Source organism: Eubalaena glacialis, chromosome 3 (genome assembly GCF_028564815.1).
Source record: "Eubalaena glacialis isolate mEubGla1 chromosome 3, mEubGla1.1.hap2.+ XY, whole genome shotgun sequence".
Lineage (NCBI taxonomy): Eukaryota > Metazoa > Chordata > Mammalia > Artiodactyla > Balaenidae > Eubalaena > Eubalaena glacialis.
The window spans coordinates 43,584,821-43,606,135 of record NC_083718.1 but is presented as its reverse complement, the minus strand read 5'-3'; the positions used below and the strand labels follow the sequence as shown (position 1 = coordinate 43,606,135).

General features: G+C 36.9%; 1 protein-coding gene across 3 annotated transcripts in view; it reads left to right on the top strand.

Moving 5' to 3' along the window:
• The window catches only part of INTS7 (integrator complex subunit 7), an 88,282-nt gene that overhangs the window by 42,039 nt on the left and 24,928 nt on the right, over window positions 1-21,315 (top strand). For all 3 annotated transcript variants that reach the window (XM_061185569.1, XM_061185572.1, XM_061185571.1), the window contains 4 exons: window positions 3,113-3,210; window positions 5,880-6,119; window positions 7,976-8,113; window positions 9,211-9,417. In XM_061185569.1, the coding sequence (XP_061041552.1) occupies window positions 3,113-3,210; window positions 5,880-6,119; window positions 7,976-8,113; window positions 9,211-9,417 (683 nt within the window). The remainder of the gene's footprint in view (window positions 1-3,112; window positions 3,211-5,879; window positions 6,120-7,975; window positions 8,114-9,210; window positions 9,418-21,315) is intronic.

The window sequence follows — 21,315 nt, the reverse complement described above, 5'->3', positions numbered from 1 at the left end:
CAACTAAGCCGTGCGCCACAACTACTGAGCCTGTGCTCTAGAGCCCGCAAGCCACAACTACTGAGCCCACTTGTCTAGAGCCTGTGCTCCACAACAAGAGAAGCCACCTCAATGAGAAGCCCGCGCACTGCAACGAAGAGTAGCCCCCGCTCACCGCAATTAGAGAGCCCATGCACAGCAACGAAGACCCAAAACAGCCAAAAATAAATAAATAAATTTATTTTAAAAAAAAAATGAGGACTTTAGGATTAGGATTACAGAATTGAAAGGTTTTATGGAGCATTGCCCATTTCCTCCCATTGCTTACCTTTGCTTATAACTATCCAGTGGTATCAGTTTGTTCACCTGTAAAAAGAAAACCTAGAAAATTTAGGGAAAAAAACATATGAAGTTATCGAGTGGCTTAAATAACAAACAGTTTCACCTAGGGGCAAATGAATTAACAGAGCAATGCAAATTAAATTTTCATGGAGTTTATCTCTAGATATCTATAGCATTAAATGATTTGCACAATCAAGAAGGACATGCATAGAAAATAATGCATATATTTTATTGTATTCCTAACGTCTTTTGACCTAAACACTTAAAGAAGTTCATGCTGGTGTTCAAAAACAGGAAGTGCATTTTGGATGTTTCATCTGTTTCAGTGCTTATTTTGATCTTTGTTAAGGATCAGCAGTCCCTCTTATCCCCACTAGGCTTCAGCACTGCTTGTTACTAGTGCCTTTGTTTTCCTAGCAACCTGACCTTCACTAGACATTGTTTGCCAAGCCCCTACACTACTAACTCAGGAGACATTTCTTTAAGTTGTATGTTGATTCTGATTTGAATAACTAATCTTGTTTTATTTTTCCATAGTAATAAGTATTTTCCACCATTTAACACAGCAAATTGCTGTATGTCCTCAAAGCTGACATATTCATTTATTTATTTATTCATTCATTCATTTATTTTTGGCTGCGTTGGGTCTTCATTGCTGTGTGCAGGCTTTCTGTAGTTGTGGCGAGCGGGGGCTACTCGTTGTTGTGGTGCTCGGGCTTCTCATTGCGGTGGCTTCTCGTTGTGGAGCACGGGCTCTAGGCGCACGGGCTTCAGTAGTTGTGGCATGCAAGCTCAGTAGTTGTGGCTCATGGGCTCTGAGCACAGGCTCAGTAGTTGTGGCGCACAGGCTTAGTTGCTCCGTGGCATGTGGGATCTTCTCGGACCAGGGCTCAAACCTGTGTCCCTGCATTGGCAGGCGGATTCTTAACCACTGCGTCACCAGGGAAGTCCCAAAGCTGACATACATTAACCTAAATGTGGTTAAGTAATTTATTCAGAACTTTCTAGAAACTTTAGAGAAATTTTAGCCCAAAGGTAGTGAAAAGATGGTATAGTACTGCTATTACATGAGACATCTAAAGGGTTCCTTTCTTTATGATCTGACTTAAAACATTTATAAGATTAAGTGGGGTCTTGATTATTTCCTAAAAGTTGTTCCACTTTCGTGAGAAAGTTGCATCCTAGGTGAAAATGGACCTGCATAATTTATGTCTTGTTTGGAAGATTGACACGTGCTACATGGTTTGCTAGTTTTTTCCTTAGCTAAGCTGGTGACAGTGTTTCAGTTAGGCTTTATTTATACCTTTGTGGCTTTAGATCTTGGTTTAATGTATGTGTGTGTATTTTAAAAAAAATATTAGTTTCAGGTGTACAACATAATGATTCAATATTTGTATGTACTGTGAAATGATCACCACAATAAATCTAGTTAACATTCGTCACCATACATTGTCATTGTAAAGTTTTTTTTCTTGTGATGAGAACTTTTAGGATCTACTCTCCTGACAACTTTCAAATATGCAGTACAGTATTACTGACTATAGTCACCATGCTTTACATTACATTCCCATAACTTACGCATTTTATAACTGGAAATTTGCACCTTTCCACCCCCTTCATCCATTTTGCCCCCCCACAACTTCCTCCCCCCCACCTCTGGCAACCACCAGTCTGTTCTCTGTATCTATGAGCTTGGTGTTTGTTTGTTTGTTCTAGATTCCACATTTAAGTGAGATCATAGAGTATTTGTTTTTCTGTGTCTAACTTATTTCACTTAGCATAATGTCCTCAAGGTCCATCCATTGTCACAAATGACAGGATTTCCTTCTTTTATAAAAAATGGCTAAATAATATTCCATCGTGTGTGTGTGTGTATGTGTGTATGTATATATATATACATACACACATACATACCACATTTTCTTTATTCATACATCAGTGGACATTTAGGTTGTTTCTATATCTTGGCTAGTGTAAATAATGCTGCAATAAACATGGGAGTACAGATATCTTTTTGAGTTAATGTTTTTGTCTTCTTCAGATGCATACTCAAAAGTGGAATTGCTGGATCATATAATAGTTCTATTTTTAATTTTTTGAGGAACCTTCATACTGTTTTCCGTTGCGGCTGCACCAATTTATATTCCCACCAACAGTGCACAAGGGTTTCCTTTTCTTTACATCCTTGCCAACACTTGTTATTTCCTATCTTTTTTATAATAACCATTCTAAAAGGTGTGAGGTGATCCCTCATTGTGATTTCGATTTGCATTTCCCTAATAATTAGTGATGTTGAGCATCTTTTCCTGTACCTGTTGCCTATCTGTATGTCGTCTTTGGAAAGAAGTCTATTGAGATTCTCTGCCCATTTTTTAATCAGATTGAGTTTTTGTGCTGTTGAGTTGTATGAATTCTTAATATATTTTAAATATTAACAACCCCTTATCAGATATATGATTTGTAAATATTTTCTCCCATTCAGCAGCTTGCCTTTTCATTTTGTTAATGGTTTTCTTCGCTGTGCAGAAGCTTTTCGGCTTGATATGATGTATATATTTTTATAATCTTCAATAAAGTAGTGGAAATATACAAGTCTAAAGATAGCCTTTGCATTTTAGAAGTAATGCCACATGTACTTTTTCAGGAAGGTTAGCTTTATGCATTGAAGTATTTCCTATATTTTAGACTCCTTAATGTTTTCTTCTTCTAAGAGTGTGTGTGTGTGTGTGTGTGTGTGTGCATTTAATCTTCTCTTCTTGACCGCTAAAAAAAATTAGTGTTTTTCCTATAGACCTTTTGGCACTGGAACAAGATGCTGTCTTTGGCCTGGAATCCCTTCTGGTACTTTGTAGTGAAGATGATAGCCCAGGTGCTCAAGCCACTTTAAAGGTGAAAACATCAGTTATTTTAATATAATGCCTGTCTTCATTGCCTAAAGTGTGGATTGGCAATCTCTTTGTAAAGGTTCAGATAGTAAATATTTTAAGTTTTGCAGACAATGTACTCTTTGTCACAACTGCTCAGTTCTACTATTGTAGAAAAGAAGTAGCCATGGACACTGTGTTTTTTTTTTAAAAAAAAAAAGGAAGGGTGATGGTGTGGCTGTGTTCCAGTAAAATTTTACTTACAAAAACAGGCAGGATTTGGCCCAAGTGCAAGAGTTTGTCAACTCCTGGCTTAAACAAATATTTGCCCTTGATCTTCACTTTCAAAACTAGCATTTTGACTGTTGTTATTCCAAAATATAGGCGAGGTAAAAATTTGAGCTTTGGCCTATTTTGCCGTCAGTTGAAAGTGTTTATTAAGTTGTAATAGATACATATGATGGTCCTAGATAATGTAAAGTTAAATAGACAGAGCTCCTGCACTTTTGGAAGTTTATAATCTAAGGTAACACTGATAAGATCACAAAGAACTGATGAAATTACTGCAGTCAAACTCATAAATGTGTAAGTGTGTATTGATTTCTAGAGTATAGAAGCCCTAGTTTTAAGGGCTTTTCACTTTCACTTAATTATAGAATCATCTTAGAGATAGTTAAAAATTTTTTAAATGAGACTGTTATTGGATTGAAACATAAAATATAATGTTTGATGGTACAAAATAATTAAGAAAAGTAGAATTAATAGAAGTAAAAGGCTATTAAGTAGACATTGGAGAATGTAAGAACTATAGCTTGTCTAAGGTATGGCTTGAGGGAAGTCATGACTTATTTTAGCATGTTAAGAAAAGGTATGATGTGGTCATAATGATGTACAGTAAAGATATTAGTACCATTAAATAAAAGCTGATAATCAAGGGGTGGTGAAGGAAGTAGGCAACATGTGATTGGCAAGTCCACAGAATCCCTTTGGAACCACAATACATTTATTTAAAAAGTTTAAAAAGAAAGAAAGAAAGCAAACCAAAACCTTTGCCATCAATCGTAGGTGTCAATAAAACACTGGACTCAGCACAGTGGGACATACATGGGTGGTCAAGAAAAGTCCCTTTGTTAGAGGAGCTCTCCATAAGAGGATACTGATATTTATATAAGGGGTTGTAATACCAAGCAGAATGTCGCAAGTTCTCTAGTAGTATAAACAAAAGTGCAATTCTAATTGAGAGGACAGAGTGGGGGGTGATTAATTTCAACTAAGGATATTAGGGAAGACTTGAACAAGTAGATGTCATATGAATTAAGCCTTGAAAGACGGGGTAGAATTTCAGTATTGAGGAAGGATCATTTGAACCTGAGGGACCACTGTTATGAAAGACAGGAAAGCAGAAATGTACCTGTTATGTTGGAAGAATGATAAGTAGCCCACTGTGGCTGGTTGATGTAAAAAGAGATTAGAAAGTAGTTTGTAGCTCGATCATGGGGGATATCAAATGTCAGGCTGAGGAACTTTGGCTTGATTCTGTAGGTAATGAGATCTTAAAATTTTGAAGTAGTGACCATGCTCTAACTTTTGTTGTAGCTATTATTGTTATTTAAATATGTCTATTATGTACCAAACTTTGTTGAAGGCTTGTATATACATCTTTCACTGTTTACAATAACCCTAACTAGTGAAATTTGTATTCCTCTTATAGTCATGAGGAAATTAAGTCTCAGAGAGATAAAATAACTTGTTCACAGACACTTAGTCAGTCAAGGGCAAGCTGACCTTAAACTCTGGGTCTGTCAGACCCTAAGGACATGATTATTCTTCCTAACTCACTGAAAGCTACATGGTTGTAGCGTGAAGGATGGATTAATGGGCCCATCTTTTCAAGAGATTGGAATTAGGGAGACATTTATGTTGTAGTAGAGAGAATGAAAGGGAGCTAAATAGATGGATATTAGAGACTTGACAAAAGTAGAGATAACTAGGTTTAGCAACCTGTTGGCTTTGTTAGTTAGAGGACTTCTGGGTTTCTAGTTTTGATGGCTGGGATATTAGGGATGTGATTAACTGGCCTGAATAGAAGCTCTGAGACCAACTGATATTTAGATTTCTGTTGAGAAATAAGAGAAAATTAGAAGCCTCTTCCCCACTTCAGTGTGCTGAAGTCACCTAGGGCACCTTTTTTAAACTGCAAACTTTCAGTAACCCAAACACCAGAAAAAAAAAAAAAAAGGTTAATTCATTAAGTTTGGGATGGATAGGGCCCAAGAATCTATATTTTAATTAGCATCCTAGGAGATGCCGTTATGGGTAAGTTTACAAACCACACTTTAGAAGCAGTTCTTGAAAAGTAATGAAAGTGCAGTAATATGACATTCAGTTTGGCATTTATTTGGCCTTTTCAGCATTATTCCTTATGATGTTCATCTCAAGTCTTAGACTGAATAGTCTTAGATTAAAATGAGTGTTTAATGTACCATCCTGTCTTATTATTTTAGTTTTAAACATGGCACACTTGCAGATCTTAATATGGGATTCAATGTCATGTGTTTCTTATGAAGAAAAATGTCATGCCTACAAAAAACCCTTTTCCTTGATTTTTCCTAATAACTTGTAGAGAGTTACTTTCTTTAAAGCTTCACTTCATACTTCAGAATGTAACTGGTCTATTTTCTATTCAATATGCAGATCGCTCTGAATTGTATGGTGAAGTTGGCGAAGGGTAGGCCCCATCTCAGCCAGTCTGTAGTTGAGACCTTGTTGACTCAGTTGCACAGTGCTCAGGACGCGTCCCGGATCCTGATGTGCCACTGCCTGGCCGCCATTGCCATGCAGCTGCCTGTGCTGGGCGATGGAATGCTCGGTGACCTCATGGAGCTCTACAAGGTGATTGGACGATCAGCCACAGACAAGCAACAAGAACTTCTGGTAAGGAGCCACTTTTTGAACATGCTGTGGACGAATAGGATCTGGTCTAGTGGGAATTACTTTCAGAATTCCACAGGTTAAAGTAATCAGCTAAGACCAAGAGCATGCTGAAGTCAAAATAGGATTGGGGCCTGGAGCTTTTTACCATTTCCGCTTTTGGTATAGAAAGCCCTATTTAGTTCACATGTAGAACTGCTTTCTTCCTAAGCCCTGTCGAATCAGCTTAGTGTAGCCAAAGCCTTCAATCTGATATTTTTGTTTTATTACAAAGGACAAAAGGAAAATGAAGGGTTTTTTCTTTTTTATACAAAGCAAATAAATGATGAACCAAACCGTGTATTGTACTTCCAAAAATGTAAGTTGAAGACCTAGTGATATCAATGACCATAAATTAACCCATTCCTCTTTGCCAATCCAGGACCTCTTTAGCTGTTTAGGATCCAGTTTAGGTTTCAGTACCGTCCTGGGGTTGGGAAAGGTACATGCTTAGAAAAAACCAGAAGGTGTGGAAGCTGTATAACAATGTTTAGTTGAAAGTTCTCCAGGGCTGAGAGTAGACTACGTTCTAAATATGCATAAATTATATGTAAGCTTTAAAGTAGCCACTCCATATTGTTTGTGGTCATCTGACTTTATGGCTTGGGAAAAAACTTAATGAAATTACTTACTCAAGCCCATTTTATGTTTAATCCTGCAGGGGGCATTGTGTAAAAGATTGCCCCCATTTCATCATTTGCTATCAGGAAGGGTTACCCAGATGACTAAGTGGCAGTCAGTGGTTGTGGGAATCAGGCAGTTATCACAGTATGTATGGATCCTTGTATGTATCAGCTTTGGAATACTGAGAAGCAGTTAGCCAAGTTTATTTTTCATTGAAGCAGCATTTTCAATTAATATTTTTTATTGCTTTTTTCTTAGTACTACTTTAAAGCAACTTTAAATTATGAAACATAATATTCAAAAACACATAAGGAATAATATGATGAAAGCTTTTATTTATTTTTTGGCTGTGTTGGGTCTTCATTTCTGTGCGAGGGCTTTTCTCTAGTTGTGGCAAGCGGGGGCCACTCTTCATCGCGGTGCGCAGGCCTCTCACTATCGCGGCCTCTCTTGTTGCGGAGCACAGGCTCCAGTTGCGCAGGCTCAGTAGTTGTGGCTCACGGGCCTAGTTGCTCCGCGGCATGTGGGATCTTCCCAGACCAGGGCTCGAACCCGTGTCCCCTGCATTGGCAGGCAGATTCTCAACCACTGCGCCACCAGGGAAGCCCATGATGAAAGCTTCTGCTTCCATCACCTAGGTTAAGAAAAAAGTGTTACTAGTACCCTTGACTTGTACCCCGCTGTGTATCTCTCTGATAGTGTCGTCTTCCTTCCTATCAGGATAGGTGACCACTCTCCCGAATTTGGTGTTTGTCATTCCCATGCATGTTGTTATATATTTACTACCTTAGTATATATCCTAAGTGATATGCAATATTTTTGGCATATTTTTAACTTTGTGTTCTCATACTGCATGTAATCTTTTACATTTTGCCTATTTTTGCCTGTTTTATGTGAATCGTCTATACTGATAAGTGTATTTCTAGTTTATCCACTTCACTGCTCTATAGTATTTCATTGTGTGATTATATCATAGTTTATCCATATTTATGGGCATTGTTTCTAATTATTTGCTATTATACACAATGCTCTGAGCAAAGGAATGAAGTGGAAATTTTATAAATGTCAAAGGAAGACAAATTTTGTTCTTTTTTGATAGGCTCTGATTAGTTTTTCACCCTTTTGGATAAAGTTATCTTTGACATTGCATAGAGTTAATGATTTTCTTGACTTTCTTACTTCTTGCTCGATGTTAGGTGAGCTTGGCCACTGTGATTTTTGTAGCCAGTCAGAAAGCACTGTCTGCTGAAGTAAAGGCAGTAATTAAGCAGCAGCTTGAAAGCGTCTCCAATGGATGGACTGTATACCGAATTGCCAGACAGGCATCCCGAATGGTATGTATTATCCTTCTATGTGAACTGGGTTGGTGAAAATGGCAGATTACGAACCTTAGGTTGTGTGATTGTTACTCCTAGTCCAAACTAAAGATGAAGGTAGAAGTACTTTTTAGTCATGGGATTAAAAGATGATGAAGGAAAGGACCTAATTTTTAACATATACACAGAGAATGGTATATATGTTGTTATGGGGAAGTTCCATGGGAATTCCAAAAATACGAGCTCTTTCTGGCTGTAGGTTGTTAGCAGCACTTTCATTTTGTCCTGTGCTCCCGTAAGCACAGCTCCCTCCCACCCATGTTTATATTCTCCCCTTTGAGTACACCATGTCGTTCTTCCCTTTCCCTCTCCAACTTTATCATTCTTATGTGGAAACGGGAAAGTTTTAGTATTCTGTTCCCTCTCAACCATATGGAAAGCCTAACGATTTTTATTAATTTTGTTTGAGAGGAAATATAGAGCTTGGATAGTATAGAAATTCTTTGGGGATAAGTCCAGAGAACAAAATTTGAGAAGCATTATTCTAGGTGATTGAAGCACATGTTCACATTTTACAGTGTTTCTCAAATGGGAGAAGAAGCACTCCTGACAGGATATTTCTTTATTATACCCAACTGTCCCAAGCATCCAAACACTGCAGGACAGTGAGCATCCCTCGCCCCCAGGCATTAAAAGGCATTCACATCCTCCCACAACTACCCTTCCCTCAGTCATTTCCAGAGGGCGCAGCGCTCCTCTTGGTAATCGCTCGATGGAACTTAACTGGAGTTCTCCCCACCCCACTAAATAGCCCATACAAAATGACATACAATAAGTATTTATACTTTCTATATTTTGAACTAAAATTCTAAACATGGGTTATAGTTACTTCATTCATTTTCTCTTTGGAACTGTTTTGGTAGAGAACTTCAGTCATTATGTTACATAAAAGCAGCTCAGCGTGTTTTCTCTGAAGAAATACTGAGTCTCACAGAGTTATAATGTGAGGAGTGATTGTTAAAACTTATCCAAGGTTTGGGTTTCTCTTTTAGTTGCTACATCAACTAATTCAAGTGTAAGAACCTCATTATCTTCCCCCCCCTTTTTTTTCTTAGGGTAATCACGACATGGCCAGAGAGCTTTATCAGAGTTTGCTGACTCAGGTTGCCTCAGAACATTTTTACTTCTGGCTGAATAGTTTGAAGGAGTTCTCACATGCAGAGCAGTGTCTCACTGGGTTGCAAGAGGAGAATTATAGTTCAGCACTTTCTTGCATTGCTGAGTCTTTAAAATTCTACCACAAAGGGATTGCTTCCTTAACAGTAAGTCCTCTTAATTCTCCTTTGGTGATGATAACTTGTGTGACAATGGTCTCCCTTTTCTTTTTGGGCTTATCCTCTTTTAACCTTGAAAAATCTGCTGATATATATGTACTTGGCAGTATTAAAGTAATAAATAGGACATGGAAGTAGATCATTAACCCCCTCCCCCACTTTTTAACATTCATAGATGGGTGAACATTTATCATTTTGTTTTTATCAAGTATCAGGTACACATGTGAAGAGGATTGCTGAATCCATGCAGGAAGGATAAAGTGGAGATAGGATCCTCCCTTTCCAGACTCCTGTTAGTAAGACCCCAGCCTGGGTCACTGCTACCGTCAAACATAAATCCTCCACCCCATCTCATACCTGGCAACTACTCACTAAGAAACTAGAGTTTCTTGCTTTGTAAATAAAGAAGAAATTATGAGGGATGCTAGTGTCTCACCTTTTATCCCACTGTGATATCCTCCTATTCCAAATTAACAGTCAGCCAGCTACTATTTCCTTTTTTTTTTTTTTTTTTGCCAAGAAAGAAAGGGTGTGGCAGAGGGAGCAGATCCTTAACATTTCCTTGAAACTAGTTATATTCCTAAGTAAGAACCTGTTCCCTAAAATGTGCATTTTCTGTACTAATGCAAGGACTTTTTCCCCTTAAGAGTAAAGAGTTTATGTAATCAGCATTAAACATGTTTAAAGTATTTTCACATGACTTTAAAAATTGTATATATTTAGATGGGGCCATAAAACTTTTGCTACCTGTTTTATATTTATCACGTAATCTAAAATATTTTTAATGGTGGGCCACGCAAAGAGAAATGTTTCAAAGTAGAACAAAGAATAAACAGATGTCACAAAAGAGACAGACTATTCAGATTACTGTGGGTACATATCTTTTGAAGAATGATTTATTGATTAACTGCTGTTTTAAAACAGGAATATAGGAATGGCTGCCCTCCATTTTAAGGGGTAGCATTGACTGCTGTGATTCTCTCCTCTTGATTATCCTTGGAAAAGATTGTTGTTGCCTATATCAGGCTAATAAATACCTCAGAAAATGAAAAAGTACAGTTATTGCCTCCAATCAGTAGGGTAATTTCATTTTCTAGTTGATGTGGAACAGAAAATTGTTAATCATGCAGTACAGTAAATGGTAAGAACTGTGAAACAGGCTCACAAAACAGTGAGGCAGATAGAATTAATATTATGAAAAATCCCATTGAATATTTAATAGTCTTTTAATGATTTGTGTGGTATGTGTGTTTAATGAGGCTTGGCAGTAATTAAGGACTGAATTCTGATGTAGGAAGAAAGTACCCAGTTGACAGAAGGCCCTTGTCTTTGTCTCCGTTCTGCCATTAACACAGGCAAGGGCAGGTTATTGGGCCTCAAATCATCTTTTGAAATGGAGTTCCTTTATTTAACAGACTGTAAGCACTTGCTATGTGCCAGACACTGCTTTGAGGATAAAAAGAAATCAGGAAATGATTCTCCACTTGAGCATAGTCTGAAGGGGAAGGCAGTATGATCCGTACAATCATTTGGAACTCCTCACATTTCTGATTGTACTATACTATCAGGGTTTTGTTTTGTTTTAAGATTTTTAGAAAATCTGTTCATTTGACAAGTATGGATTTGACGGTAGCTTTCTGTCTTTTTAACGAAGATGATTTGAGCATGAATTGCCCTTTTACTCTCTGGCACATGAATGTTCTAATTTGAGGTTGTCAGCTATGAGGATTATACTTTTTACCTTCTTCAACCAAACTAAAGAGAAGTTAAAAATTCTGTGCTTGTGGGGCGCTATGGCGATGTTGGGTGCCTAATTTCCCAATGGAGTGTTTAATGAGAGTTATCTTGCTTCTTAGAAATAAAAATTGTAAAAAGTGTTTGTATTAGTTTTCCATGCTGTGTAACAAATTACCACAAATTTAGTGGCTTAAAACAACACCCATTTATTATTTTACGGTTTCTATGAGTCAGAAGTCCAGGCATGACTTAACTGGGTCCTCTGCTCATGTTGTCACAAAGTTGCAATCAAGGTGTCAGCCAGGGCCAGTCTTGTCTGAGGCCTGGGCTCAGGGTCCTCTTCTAAATTCGTGTAGTTTTTGGCAGGATTTATTTCCTCACAGCTGTAAGACTTGTGGAAGCTTCAGGGCCCGCAGGAGAATCTCTTACCTTCAAGACCCTCTTTTAATGGACTCACCTGATGAGGAGAGATCTACCCAGAATAATCTCCCTTTTGATGAATATAAAGTCAGCTCATTAGGGACCTAAATTACATCCTCAAAATCTATTACCTTTGTCATATTCCATTAGATAGAAGCAAGTTACAGGTTCTACCCACACTTTAAGGGAGATTATATAAGATGTGGAGACTGGGGTGGGGGTGGGAGTGGAGGCATGAGTTAGAGGAACGATTTTAGCAATCTGCCTGCAATGGTGGGTTTTAAATTTATTTTTTATTTTATTAAATATTGAATAGGTATAATATCTACATATATATTATGTGGCGTATATAAAAATATCAAATATCCAAGTATACCTAGCACTCAGTTTAGGAAATGGGACATTACCATTTCCTTTAAAATTCATGTGTGCCCCTCCATGTTTGTATACCATTTCCTACCTCACAAAGGTAACCACCATCCTGAATCTGTTTTTTTTATAAGTTTGTTTGTTTGTTTATTTTTGGCTGTGTTGGTCTCCATTGCGGCATGCAGCCTTCTCATTGCCATGGCTTCTCTTGTTGTGGAGCACGGGCTCTAGGCGCGCGGGCTCAGTAGTTGTGGCACGCGGGCTCAGTAGTTGTGGCGCACGGGCTTAGTTGCTCCGCAGCATGTGGGATCTTCCCAGACCAGGGCTTGAACCTGTGTCCCCTGCATTGGCAGGCGGACTCTTAACCACTAACCACTGCACCACCAAGGAAGTCCCCATCCTGAACCTTGTATGTACCATTCCCTTGCCTTTCTTTACAATTTTAACATGCTTTTCTTTAACTCTTAAGGTATTGTTTTATGTTGCTTGTTTTTGAATTTTATATAAAAAGGAATCATGTATTTTTCTTTGACTTGCTTTGGTTATCTAAATTATATTCCTAAGATTCATCCATCTTGTTGCATAAAGCTTTAGGTCAGTTTCACTGCTGTATACCCATGTATTATATGATTAGACGTCAATTTATTTTCCCATTCTAATGTTGATGGAAATTTTGATTTTTCCAGTTTTTTGTTATTAAAACATTACTGCTGTGAACATTCTTGGACATATTTTGGTGCACCTATGTAAAGGTTTCTCTAGGATACTGATTCTCAACTGGGGATGATTTTAGCTCCATTTGGCAATGTCTGGAGACATTTATGGTTATCACAACTCACCAAGGTGTTACTGGCATTTAGTGGGTAAAGGCCAAAGATGCTGCTGAACATCCAGCAATGCACAGGACATCTCCCCTCAACAAAGAATTATTTGGTCCAAAATGTCACTAGTATACTGAGATTGAAAACCCTTCTCTAGGGCGGTAGTCAGTCAGAACTATGTATCTGCCCCCTGCTCCAATTTAGAAATGTGTGAGGATGTTTCTGTTTGTCCCAGTGATAGAGGCGTTGGAGGGACTGCTGTTGGCCTAATGGTCAGTGAGTGGCTGGAGATGCTTAATCTCCAGAAATGCTGAGGATACCCTTGCCCCTATTAAGAGATACTGATCTAAAATACTACCTTGGAGTGGAATTGCATAAGGTATATACATCTTCAATTGACTAGCTAATACCAGGAGTTTTTCCATAGTGGTTTTACAAATTTACAATCCTTCCAGTAGTGTATAAGAGTTCCTGTTACTCTACATTTTCCCCCTCACTTGGTATGTTCTGGAAGTTATGATTGGAGTTTCCCAAATTACTAATACAATTAAACTTTAGATATCTATATATTTGAGGTATGATTAATATATAACATTGTATTAGTTTCAGATGTGCACCACAACTCGATATTTGTATATATTGTGAAATCACTACAGTAAGTATGTGACAGTTAACATCCGTCACATACATAGTTACAAAATTTTTTTTTCTTGTGAAGAGGACTTTTAAGATCTACTCTTTTAGCAGCTTTCAAATATTCAATATAGTATTTTTAAAATTTATTTTTTCTTCCAGTTTTATTGAGATATAATTGACATACAGCACTGTATAAATTTAAGGTGTACAACATAATGATTGACATACATAGGTCATGAAATGATTACCATAATGGGGTTAGTGAACTTCCATCATCTCATATAAATACAACATTAAAGAAAGAGAAAAAACAATTTTTGTGGTGAGAACTCAGGATTTTACTGTCTTAACAACTTTCATATATATCATACAGCAGTGTTAGTTATCTTTACTGTGTTGTATTTATATCCTTATATTGTTATATCCTTAGGACTTACTTATAACTGGAATTCTGTACCGTTTTACTACCTTTGTTCAGTTCTCCCTCCCAACCCCCACCCAGCCTTCCACCTCTGGTAGCCACAAATTTGATCTATTCTTCTATGAATTTCTTTGTTCATTTGTTTATTTACATTTAATGACCTATGAAATTCAGTTCCTAATGCGCAGCATACTGATTCAGTATTTGTGTATATTTCAAAATGATACTATGATAAGTCTAGTTGTCATCTATCACCGTAAAAAGATGTTACATAATTATTGGCTATATTCCCCAAATGGTACATTACATACCTGTGGCTCATTTATTTTGTAACTGATAGTTTGTACCTCTTAATCTCCCTTAGCAGTTTCCTCTCCCCACCCTCTTCCCCTCTGGCAACCACCTCTTCTATCTGTGACTCTCTTTCTGTTTAGTTATGTTTGTTCATTTGTTTTGTTTTTTAGATTCCACATATAAGTTAAATCATACAGTATTTGTCTTCGTCTGTCTGACTTATTTCACTTAGCCTAATATCCTCTAGGTCCATCAGTGCTGTCACAAATGGCAAGATTTCATTCTTTTTTATGGCTGATATTCCATTGTGTACATATATGTATATATGCCACATCTCCTTTATCCATTTGTCTCTTGATGGGGACTTTAGGTGGCTTCTGTATCTTGGCTATTGTAAATAATACTGCAGTGAACATAGGGATGCATATGTCTTTTTTAATTAGTGTTTTTATTTTCTTTGGATAAAAACCCAGAAGTGGAATTGTTGGATCATGTGGTAGTTCTGTTTTTAATTTTTTGAGGAACTTTCATACTGTTTTCCATAGTGGCTGCACCAATTTATATTCCCGCCAGAAGTGCATAAGTTTCGCTTTTCTCCACATCCTCTCCAACACTTGTTACTTGTGGTCTTTTTGATGGTAGACATTCTGACAGGTGTGAGGTGATATCTCATTGTGGTTTTGATTTGCATTTCCCTGAATGAGCATCTTTTCGTGTGCCTTTTGACCATCTGTATGTCTTCCTTGGAAAAATGTCTATTTAGGTCCTCTGCCCATTTTTAATTGGGTTTTTTGCTTTTTTTTAATGTTGAGTTGTTTGAGTTCTCTGTATATTTTGTATATTAACCCCTTGTTAGGTATATTGTTTCCAAATATCCCATTCAGTAGGCAGCCTTTTTGTTTTGTTGATAGTTTCCTTTGCTGTGCAAAAGCTTTTTTAGTTTGATGTAGTCCCATTTGTTTATTTTTGCTTTTGTTTCCCTTGCCTGAGGAGGCATAACCAAAAAAATATTGCTAGGTAAGACAGAGGATACTTAGCTCAATAAGACAGTATTCTGTCAAAGAGTGTACTTCCTATGTTTTCTTCTAGAAATTTTATGGTTTCAGGTCTTACATTTAAGTCTTTAACCCATTTTGAGTTTATTTTTGTATGTAATGTGAAAAAGGAGTCCAATTTGATTCTTTTGCATGTAGCAGTCCAGTTTTCCTAACACTGTTTATTGAAGATGCTGTCATTTCCTCATTGTATATTATTGCCCCCTTTGTTGTAGATTAATTGACCATATACGTGTGGGTTTATTTCAAGGCTCTCTATTCTGTTCCATTCATCTATGTGTCTGTTTTTGTGCCAAAACTATACTGTTTTGATTACCGTAGTTTTGTAGTAGAGTTTTAAATCAGGGAGTTTGATACCTCCATCTTTGTTCTTCTTCCTCAAGATTGTTTTGGCTATTTGGGGTCCTGTAAGGTTTCCATATGAATTTTAGAATTATGTGTTCTAGTTCTGTGAAAACTGCCATTTGATATTTTGATAGGGATTGCATTGAATTTGTAGATTGCCTTGGGTAGTATAGGCATTTTAACAATATTAATTCTTCCAAGCTATGAGCATAGCATATCCTTGCAGTTTTTGGTGTCATCTTCAGTTTCCTTTATTAATGTCTTGCAGTTTTCTGAGTACAGGTCTTTTCCCTCCTTAGATTTATTCCCAGGTATTTTAAATGCTTTTTGATGTGATTATAAATGGTATTGTTTTCTTAATTTCTTTTTCTGATAGTTTGTTTTTTAGTGTATAGAAACAGAACAGATTTCTGTGTGTTAATCTTGTGTCCTGCAACTTTATTGAATTCATTGATGAGTTCCTGTAGTTTTTTGGTAGTGTCTTTAGGATTTTCTATATATAATATCATATCATCTGCAAACAGGGACATTTTTACTTCTTCCTCTCCAATTTGGATTCCTTTTATTTCTTTTTCTTGCCTGATTGCTGTGGCTAGGACTTCTAATACTATATTGGATAAAAGTAGTGAGAGTGGGCATCCTTGTCTTGTTCCTGATCTTAGAGGAAATGCTTTCAGCTTTCCACCATTGAGTGGAGAACAAGCTGTGGGCTTGTCATATATGACCTTTATTATGCTTAGATATATTCCCTCTATACCCACTTTGTGGAGAGTTTTTATCATAAATGGATGTTGAATTACGTCAAAAAGCTTTTTCTGGATCTGTTGAGATGATCATATGGTTTTTATTTTTCAGTTTGTTAATATGGTGTATAACATTGATTTTTGAACCATTCTTGCATCCCTGGCATAAACCTCACCTGATCATGGTGTATGATCCTCTTAACGTATTGTTGGATTCAGTTTGCTAATATTTTATTAAGGATTTTTGCATCTTTGTTCAACAGTGATATTGGCCTGTAATTTTCTTTTTTTGTGGTATCTTTGTCTGCTTTTGGTATCAGGTGGTGCCAGCCTCATAGAATGAGTTCAGAAGCATTCCTTCCTCTGCAGTTTGGAATAATTTGAGAAGGATAGGTGTTAATTCTTTTCAAAATGTTTGGTAAAATTCACCTGTGAAGTTATCTGGTGCTGGACTTTTGTTTGTCGGCAGTTTTTTAAATTACTGATTCAGTTGCATTACTGGTAATTGGTCTGTTCTTATTTTCTATTTCTTCCTGATTCAGTCTTGGGCAATTGTACATTTTTAGGAATTTGTCAATTTCTTCTAGGTTGTCCCTTTTATTGTTGTATAATTGTTCATAGGAATCTCTTATGATCCTTTATATTTCTATGGTGTGGGTTGTAACTTCTTTTTCATTTCTTATTTTATTGATTTGGGCCTTTCTTTTTTTTCTTGATGAGTCTGGTGAAAGGTTTGTCAATTTTGTTTATCTTTTCAGAGAACCAGCCATTAGTTTCATTGATCTTTTCCATTGTTTTTTTAGTCTCTATTTCATTTATTTCTTCTCTGATCTTTTCCTTCTATGATTTCTTTTGTGTGTGCCTTTTAAGAGTGGAGTCTCTGTTTCCCACAGCCCTCTGGCTCCCCCAAAAATAAGCCCTGCTGGCCTTCAAAGCCAAGCATTCTAGGGGCTCCCGGCTGGGAAGCCCAGTCTCAGCTGGGACTCAAAGCCCTTGCTTTTTGAGGAGAACCTCTGCAGTTTGTAATTAGCCTCCCATTTGTTGGTCACCAACCTGGGGTATGGATCTTGACTATACCATATTTCCACCCCTCCTACCCATCTCTCTGTGGTTCCTTCTTTACATCTCTAGCTGTAGAAGTTCTTTTCTGCTAGTCTTCGGGTCACTTTCATTGATATTTGCTCTGTAAATAGTTGTAATTTTGATGTGCCTGTGGGAGGAGATTAGCTCAGGGTCCTTCTACTCTGCTATCTTTGCCACTCCCTCACAATGTAGTCACCATGCTGTGCATTACATCCCCATAACTCATTTATTTTATAACTGTACTTTTTGACCCCATTCACCCATTTCATGCACTTCCCTACCCCCATCTATCTGTTCTCTGTATCTATGAGCTTGGTTTTTTTTTTTGTTTTTAGATTCCACATATAAGTGAGATCATTCGGTAATTGTCTTCCTCTGTCTGACTTATTTCACTTAGCATAGTACTGTCTAGATCCATTTGTGTTGTTACAGATGGCAAGATTTTATTCTTTTTTATGGCTGAATAATACTCCATTTTGTGTATATGTACCACATTTTCTTTATTTATGTATCATTGGACATTTAGATTGTTTCCATATCTTGGCTATTGTAAATAGTGCTGCAGTGAATATGGAGACGCACATATCTTCTTGAGTTAGTATTATTGTTTTCTTCAGATAAATACCCAGAAGTGGAATTGCAGAACCATATGGTAGTTCTGTTTTTAATTTTTGAGGGACTTCCATACTGTTTTCCATAGGTGCTGCACCAATTTACATTTCTACCAGCAGTGCACCAGGATTCCCTTTTTTCCACATCCTTGCCAACACTTGTTATTTCTTGTTTTTTTGATAATAGCCATTATAACAGGTGTGAGTTGATTTTTGTGCTTGTGGTTTTGATTTGCATTTCCCTGATGATTAGTGATGTTGAGCCTATAGGCCATGTGTATGTCTTTGGAAAAATGCCTATTCAGATCTCTGCCCATTTTTTAATTGGATTATTTGTTGTTGTTGTTTTACTATTGACTTGTATGAGTTTTTAAATGTATTTTAGATATTAACGCCTTACTAGATACATGATTTGCAAATATTTTCTCCCATTCATTAGGTTGCCTTTTCATTTTGGATGTTCTAGATACCAATCTTTTGTAGGTTATATGAGTTGCAAATATTATCTTCTGATTTGTGGCTTTTTATCACTTTAAGAAATGTTTTCCCTTCAAGTCACTACCTTTACCTTTCTCTGTAGAAGACACTTTTGATTTCTAAAACTATAGATTAGTCTTGCCTTGTTTTTCATTATTATTTAAGGAATCATGAAGTATTATGCTTTTTTTTTTTTAATTAGTTTTTACTTTTGGCTGTGTTGGGTCTTCGTTTATGTGCGAGGGCTTTCTCTAGTTGTGGCGAGCTGGGGCCACTCTTCATCGCGGTGCATGGGCCTCTCATTATCGCGGCCTCTCTTGTTGCGGAGCACAGGCTCCAGACGCGCAGGCTCAGTAGTTGTGGCTCACGGGCCCAGTTGCTCCTCAGCATGTGGGATCTTCCCGGACCAGGGCTCGAACCCATGTCCCCTGCATTGGCAGGCAGATTCTCAACAACTGCGCCACCAGGGAAGCCCCAGTATTATGCTTTTGATTCTAGCTTCTTTGCTCAGCTTTATATTTGTGTGATGCATTTATGCTTTTTGTTGCATATTGCAGTAGTTTGTTTATTTTCATTTCATTGTGATATTCTTTTGGATAACTGTTATAACAATCTGTTTATCCATTTTATTTTTGAGAAACATTTGAGTTATTTCCAGGTTGGGGCTATTTAGAATAATTTGACTATGAACTTTCTTAACGCACATCTTTTGATATAGGTGTGCATATCTTCTGGATGGTAGTGCTGTGTCATAGGATATACTAAGTTCAGCTTTAATAAATACTACCAAAAAGTTGCCTACGGTGGTTTCCAGTTTATACTACTATCAGTATAAATGCCTTTTGGGGTTCATAGTACTTCTGGGATATAAGGCTTGATGACTTTGATCAGTTATGGAACATTTGGCCATTATCTCTTCAGCCAGTGCTTCTGTCCCTTTCTTCCTCATTTGGGACGTAGTGCACCCATGTTAATTCTTTTTACCATGACTCATATATCTCTTATATTCTCTTCTTCATTTTCCACCTTTTTATCTCTCCATAGTTAACTCTAAATATTTTCTTCTGACCTATCTTCCATTTCCATAATTCTCACTTACGTTGTGTCTAATCAGCATGTCAAACTCATTCATTAAGTTCTTAATTTCATTTATTGTGTTTTTCCAGTTCCAGAATTTCCATTTGGTTATTTTATATTCTGTAGTTCTTCTCCAGGACTCTCTATCTTGTCATTTAAGTTCTTTAACATATTGATTGTAGTTATCTTGAAATTCATATATGATAGTCTGTTATCTGGATCTGTTGTGGTTTGTGTCTTTGACCTTTTTTCCCCCTTTTGGTTTGAGGAATTTTGTCTTTGTTGTATACTCAGTTATTTTTTTAGTTAGTTTTGGACAGTGTGTGAAAAATTACAATGATTATGTCATCCTTGCTTTTGGCAGGCAGTTAGGCTAAGGGCAGGTTACCCTAATCCAGCCAAGGATTGAACTGATTCAGAGCTAAACTTCAGTCCTTGGAAGAGCCAGTATATTTTTGGTTCTCCTAACTCCTGGGGTAGGGTATATAGCCCTTTGAAGTTACAGCCAAAAGCCTGAAGTGTTTTCCACAGCCCTCTTAGTCTTATGAGACTGCTGAAAGCTCTGCTTAGCTTCTCAGACTCCCAGGAGCAGCTTTCAAATTAGCAAATATCACCAGATGTCAGTCTTATCTTCTTGGATTGCCCATCTCTCCATGATTTTGGCTCCTTGTTGCCTTAGTAGCTCTTCAGTACTTTTAGATAGATGTTCATAATATTTTACTCAGTTTTCCATTTGTTCTTAACAGGAGGTCTGGTTTTAAACAATTTAGTCTACCATTGCTTTAAGCTTGGCTTATTCTTTCAAAAACTGAGCTTATATTAAGTGAAATAATCCAGTTACAAGAAGACAAATATTATATGATTCCACTTAAATGAAAGTGGTCAGATTCATAAAAACAGAAAGTAGGGTGGTGGTTACTAGGGGCTTAAAGTCCATTGTTTGCACTGTGGTTCACTCTTGGTTGTCACATGTTCTTTACCACAATATATATAAATATTTTTAACTGAGTTTATCAAGTAGCTTTCCTTTCAGCCACATTGGTTTTTTTAGCTGCTGCATATAGAAAACAGAATATGTACCACAAGTCAGAAATTCAGTGAAGTAGCATTATATGTGTATTTAACACAGATTTACCTCTGTATGTTTAGACTTTTAAAAAAATCAAGAAAGAAAGAACGAGAATGAGGGAAAATAGCTATTTAAATAATGGGGACACAAAATAGCAGTTTAAATAGTGGGGACAGTTCTTCTCAATTAGCTTGTACCCCGGGGCTCTGAGTTTGCTGTTCCTTCACCTATGTTAAATTTACTGTAAGTAGTTCCTTCTTGAGGAATTTTCAGGGATAATTTTGACTATATACAATTTTTGCTTTACCTGCTGACCTTAGAACCCACTTCTGTTTTAAGCTTTAGCCCCCATGTAAAGAAAAGTAAATAATATCCCTTTTATTTCTCATTGGCATTGTTCATAGCACTATAGTCTAAATTTTATTTTTATATGTTTTCTGTCTCTCATGGACGATATTACCTTTTTAAAGTCTTTGATTGACCTTTATCACAAGTTTATCTTTTCTGTGTTCTTTTTGAACATGCATACTATATCTAACATTGTTTTCCTTCAGTATAACATGATGTAAGATGCACAGTCACTTTCAAAGTTACCATCTTATATCATCAAATATTTCTTGTTAGTCAGAAATAAATTCAGAGTAGCAGTAAATCTTTTTCATTATAACTACATCTTGCTTTGCTTTCAGTTTTATAATGCATGTTAGGACAATATTGCAAATGTTTTT